Raw genomic sequence first — 6,259 nt, forward strand, 5'->3', positions numbered from 1 at the left:
AACGCCGGGCTACACAACATGTGTGTGAGTTTCCAGTAAGGCCTTTAGAAAGCAAACCTGTCAACATCGTGTTCGTCTGACGTTTGCTGTTTCTGTTCTTGTTTTCATATGTGACGCTTTTATTGCCCTTTGTGCTGCAGCTTTAGTGTAACGCTCCCTGTAGGGATAATACAATAACTGTTATCTGTCTCTTTTTCATCTTATCTTATCCTGAATTTGGTTTGAGTCCAGATAACTTATGTCATCAAATTGTAAAAGCCATGTTTTATGCTAGGCTCCACAATCTCACTCCACCAGCTGTTAACATGTAGTATACTCTGCAGGACAGACTGTCTGTGAGACCGGAGACAGTTTGGCTCATGTTGGCGTTGACCCAGTGGTGTCACTCAGGTATTTACTTACTTCAGTTATTAGTTTTCCATTATTACACTCTCCCCTACAGCCCTCTGGCCACAGGCAATGTCCTCGCGGGGACACGGTCACTCATTCTGCTCCTTGTTTAGGAGGAGGGGGGGGGGGGGGGCAGGAAGGTGGTCAGGAAGGGAGCTCCTGTTAATAGGAGCTCCGTGTCCTCCCCAGCGTTGTCTCTGCACTTCGTGTTTCCACAAGTCGCCTCAATGACTGTACATGTAATACAGGTCAAAGACCAAATACACTGTAGGTAACTGTCTTGCCTATTTAAAGCCGTCTCCCTTTTTAACGTATTTTATATGCTTTTAGAAAATCATTTTCCCCCCAAAAGAAAAATATACGTGAAACAATATGTTATTTATTTAAAACAAATGAAAATAATATATGAATAAATGCAGGCTATAATGTAATTTAATGTTCCCTTTTTGAGGGCGAGTATTTGTTTTATATTTAGTGAGTTGTATTACATATATCATATTCCTTTGCTCAGGTAATAACGACAATACCTTAGTACTATTTCACTCTTTAAACCAATTTTCTTTTTGTATTACTATTTACTTGCACTATATTTTCTGTTTATCTGTGTTTTGTGTTGCACTGCTGGAGAAGCCCGTGACACAAGATGTCCATCGGCATAACTACACTGTAGCTATGTCCGTATGACTAAATGAAGAACCTTGTTTGGGGTTTGTTCACATTTTGTAAAGCTGATTTAGAAATTAGAGAACAGAAGAAGCAAAAGAAAGGAACTGATCCCTCACACTCAAACACACTTACTGTGTGAAACGTGAAACCCATAAAGCCACATTACTTAAAACCCTGTGTCCAGTGACAGTCCCATGTTGTCTGTGGTCAGAGGGAGGGTCAGGAGGGAGGGTCCGGGACAGCTGGAGCTTCACCTGTCACTGGATCACATTCGTGTATATGACACAGCAGTGGTGACACCCAACTCCAGCATTTGAACACTGCGTTGGGGGAACACAATAACAAACCCCTTACCAATAAAATAACCCTTAAGTGAATGTCAGTTAAGGAACCTCATATAAACAATAGCTAGCTACACAAGTGAAGCATATCTTTGTATTAAATTCAACAACAAAAATTGCGATTTTTGGGCATTTTCATCTTGATAAAGGTGTCTGGTAGAAGCTCCAAGAATTGCTTGACCATTGTAAGTGTACAAAATGATCGAGTGTGTGCAAAAGGAAGAGTCTCACAAAGTAAGCATACAGTACAGTAGAGTGTGTCCAACACAGTTAAAAAGTGTGTTGGCAAAGAGGACAAGACGATGACAAGACAATCAACAACAATGACTGTTAAGCTCATAAAAGGATTTTTGCACAACTGACAGTAGGACCTTCAGCCTTAGATATACCCTGTGACCACTTACTGAAAACTAAATTGTACATGTTTCTCTTATTATGTCCACTCTCTGCTGCTTTTTGTGTTCTCATATGTAATCAAACCATCTATTTCACCCACAGCCAGACTTGGAAACACATACAAGGAAAAGTACTCTTTCAACACACAAGCAGACGTCTATACACATGCACTTTCACAATCTCCCTTATCGCCCACATCCACACAGTCAGCGGCGATAACTGTTTAATTAATGTGTGATTGCAACACGCCGGCCTAATAATGTTGTCCCTGTCTTCGCCCTGGGCTACTCCTTTCAGAAAAACACTGCGGGAGGAATTTCTGATCCATTTTAAGCTCCAACGAGAATGTTGATAAGTCTGTAGATTACTGCCCAACATGTTTATGATAGCCTATTATTCCCTAAGCTTTATCCGGGCCCCGCGCGTGCTTCGTCTACTTAGCACAACTATTTAGGTCATGGTACAATCTCAGAGGAAAGCACTGTGGATATGGAAATATAAGGAAACCTAAGCAATAAGTGTCAAATTAAGCAAATGATGCTGTTTTACGGTAGTTGTGACCAAGTTATGGCAAAGAAATGGACATGTCTTTCAATCAACCGCTGTACTTGGACATGACCTCACATCATCTTAAAGGGGTCCTATAATGCTTTTTGGGACATCTCTAACAGTTGACAAATCACCACAGAGCCGGCCAGCTAACCAATCAGAGCGCACTGGGCTCTGGTACACTCTGCATGTCACAGCAGAGGCACCACATATGAACCTGAAAAGGAGCATAAATGGGCCCCTATATAACTTTGCTCAGTTATTTATAAATGATGATAATTGCCAAGCTGTGATGTGGTTACTTTCTTTTCTGTGACACACGGATATATCAGATTTATGCATGCTATCATGACTCATATTCAACAACAATAATAGCTGCTAAATGTCGCGCGCTGCTGTAAAAATGTCTCGGCCATCAGGCACACACACTAAATGATGGGGAGAGAGAGAGGGGCCGCAGCCTTGAGCCTATGAAAATGCCATTGATGTTAACTATCTGAATGTGTCCTGCCAGAAATACCGCAGTTGGGCCGGAGTTGTTCGCTATCAGCGTGTAGTAGAGACAGCAGTCTGAATCTGTCTGTCCTGCCCAGTGCGTGAGATCTTATGGCTCTTTGATGTGCTCTGTTGTTTAGGCTTTGATTTACGAAGCGCCATCTTTATCATTTTCCCTGCTTTCTTGAAGCCATTGGAGCCATCAAAAGATATTGGTTAGTGTGTGTGTGTGTGTGTGTGTGTGTGTGTGTGTGTGTGTGTGTGTGTGTGTGTGTGTGTGTGTGTGTGTGTGTGTGTGTGTGTGTGTGTGTGTGTGTGTGTGTGTGTGTGTGTGTGTGTGTGTGTGTGTGTGTGTGTGTGTGTGTGTGTGTGTGTGTGTGTGTGTGTGTGTGTGTGTGTGTGTGTGTGTGTGTGTGTGTGTGTGCGTGCGTGCGTGCGTGCGTGCTTGCTTTTCTAAGTACTTTGAGGAGGGGGGATAAGTAGAAAGGTAAACTGAAGGCCAAGGCTGTGAAGATGTAAATCTCTTTGAAGTTACAAAAGTGTGTGTGTTTGGTGGTTTTCAGTGTGTACGTGACTGTGTGTTGGTGTCCCGATTAGATGTCCTCTCTGTGTTTCAATGTCACCAGGCAGTCTGTCTTCTGTTTACCTCCATAACTACGGTGGAGCCATCCATCTGTATTCACATCATGGCTAGGCCGGCTGCGCCCTGTCCGAGATGCCTCCGCTCAATGACACGCCTGTGTTTACAGTAGGCAATGCATGTAAACAAGAGCGGCCGGTGTGTGTGTGTGTGTGTGTGTGTGTGTGTGTGTGTGTGTGTGTGTGTGTGTGTGTGTGTGTGTGTGTGTGTGTGTGTGTGTGTGTGTGTGTGTGTGTGTGTGTGTGTGTGTGTGTGTGTGTGTGTGTGTGTGTGTGTGTGTGTGTGTGTGTGTGTGTGTGTGTGTGTGTGTGTGTGTGTGTGTGTGAGAGTGAGTGTCTATCCGCCTACTGAATGGATCATATGGCTCAACAGCTTTTGTAATGAGTGGCTTTCGCAGGTAGACGGCGACTGGCAGACTACCGTGTCATTATACCCTGCACTGCTCTGTCATTGGGGCTGCAGCTATATTGAAGAGGCCGATAGAGAAAAGCACAGACTCCCTGTTTCATAACGCAGGTCTACGCTGTATTTACGCTGAGCGAGGTTCTCGTGGAGGCACACAGCTGACCTAAACTGTTTGCCTTGTGTCCTTTTGTGAAATCCAGGTCCACAACATGGAGCGGAAAATGGACTCAGTCCTGCGGATCTTGATGCAGCAGTTTCCGCCCCGGCCGGAGCTGAAGTCCACGCCCTCCATCCGCAGGGTGACCATCCAGAACCGCAAGGGTAACGGCGACGACCTCTGATATCGCAGTGAAGGTCACACTGGGAACGATGGCGTCGTCAACAAAGGAGAATGAAAGGACAAGGAGTTACATAAATAGCCGAGGCCCCTACATGTTGGGCCAACCTGCACATATTACGTGTACTCAGTCTTCCAACAAACTTTCTCTTCCATTTGGAATCGCACAGTTTCTCATTGACTGAGAATAGAACAAACTTGAATTGTCCTCTTGGACATGAGGGCAGCAGCAACACAGAGATTGGGATGCATAAAGAAGTCGAACTAACTTCTCTTCTTGTTATTGTTGGCCCTGTTTGGTTTTCTAAATGTAGCTTTCTCTTATAACCCCCATAAAGGCCCTTAGTCTTCCCTTGCTGCGCACAGTGACTCAAGCAGTGACATGCTATATGAGTGTATTATCCTACCTTAGCTCCTAATCACACTACTCCGATAATGTCCATGTGTGTGTGGTCTGTCACTGAGCTGCATTCCTCGTCTCCAAATGTTATTCCAAAGCTAACTAACCCACTAATGAAGTCATAATGAAATCAAAGCACTCGAGTTCCCTAAAGACACAGAGAAAAACTGAGAGTCCGGCCATGGCAGAGGCATTCCTCAAACCCTTCTGATGATCTTGGCACCATCTACGCACAGGACACAACAGGGCTATTTCCAAAGCCACATGTCCATCCAGCCTGACTGGACTTAGGCTGCGGCGCGTGTTTGTTAGTAGTGATCGAATAACACGAGGGGGGAAGGTCAGATTATCTGTTGATTTTGCCCTGGAAGCGGAAGGCTGGAATAAAATAAATGGAAGTAGAGAAAGGTGTATGACTTGGGCGGCTAGCACGGTGCTGATTTACAGCTGCATCGAAGCTAATGAAAATAGCCACACCTCTGTTAAAGGGCCTGCGTTACAGTCCGGAGTGAAGGCATGGTCTCTCATTTCACTCAGATGTCATGAGCCTATCGATCTCAATCTAAGACTCACTCCACCCTGCTTAATATCCTCCATTACCCTCTTCAGGGGGCACTCGCTGCTGTGCGCAATTTGAAATACATTTGCCCCATTAAAGCTCTGATTATTTTTTCTCTGCAGAGCTAATTAAGTGCTGAATTCCTGGTAAGGGGAGATTACTCACTGGCAGCTTCTAATGAAAAGAAACACTGGAACATGTGCAGCATTGAAACAGTAAGCTTTGAGTAGCAGACGCACTCATTCTGTGTGAAAGGTTTGGAAACATCAAGCTACCACGACAATGCTCTCACTCTGTCCCCATACTTATCTGACAGAATGCCGAGGCATGTAGGAAGTAGGAAATAGAAAATAACTCTATGTAGCTGCTGGATGAAAGGCCTCCTACAATTATAGCAAACACATTCCTAAAGAGACACATGAACAAGTGAAGAAGCCTTCTCTCTGCACTAGTATTTACTATTTTCATATTATTGCGTTGGTTTAAAATGTTATTATTTATTATTTATCTGACATTGAATAAAATGTTTATATTTTAAAGGTACTAATTTTGTGAAAAACCTTGATGCATATCCGCCTGTCCATTCTCCTGTACAGTTTTTTAAAAGTTGTAAATAGAAACATTGCCTTATTGTACTGCTTTAGTATCACGTGGAAAGATCAACCTGGAACACGTCTACTTTTTGAAGCAATGAGAAAAACAGAGTGCGGCTCCTGTTGTAAGAGATGGATGGAAATGATTGTCAATGATATTCATGCACACCCTCTGCACTGTAGCCCTGCTGTAAATAATAAAACTCCATTTCATTATGCTCTGGCCTGCTCTCTTGGCTTGGGGGGAATTTGATTACCAGTTAATCTATTCCATCATTTGCTTTGGTTGGAGGGGGAAACCTGTAATATAGCTTTCTTGGGCCATTTTTGTACAAATCTCAAGCCGAGCAAGGTTAAGGTAAACCAAGGGCCGGAGTTTCCATCCAAATAAAATCTCCTCAACTCCTCATTTCACTTTACTCCGTTCACACTGCAATCATCACGGAAGGGGAAAGGAAAGAAAAAACAACACGTTCTCCTCACCTACT

General features: G+C 43.7%; 1 protein-coding gene across 2 annotated transcripts in view; it reads left to right on the forward strand.

The window, feature by feature from the left end:
- kcnq1.2 (potassium voltage-gated channel, KQT-like subfamily, member 1.2) overlaps positions 1-5,937 on the forward strand; it is a 180,861-nt gene extending 174,924 nt beyond the window's left edge. For both annotated transcript variants that reach the window (XM_034084524.1, XM_034084525.1), the window contains one exon: positions 4,083-5,937. In XM_034084524.1, coding sequence (XP_033940415.1) covers positions 4,083-4,223 — 141 coding nt within the window. In that variant the 3' untranslated portion in view covers positions 4,224-5,937. The remainder of the gene's footprint in view (positions 1-4,082) is intronic.
- Positions 5,938-6,259: the final 322 nt, after the last annotated feature.

Source organism: Pseudochaenichthys georgianus, chromosome 6, assembly GCF_902827115.2.
Source record: "Pseudochaenichthys georgianus chromosome 6, fPseGeo1.2, whole genome shotgun sequence".
NCBI lineage: Eukaryota > Metazoa > Chordata > Actinopteri > Perciformes > Channichthyidae > Pseudochaenichthys > Pseudochaenichthys georgianus.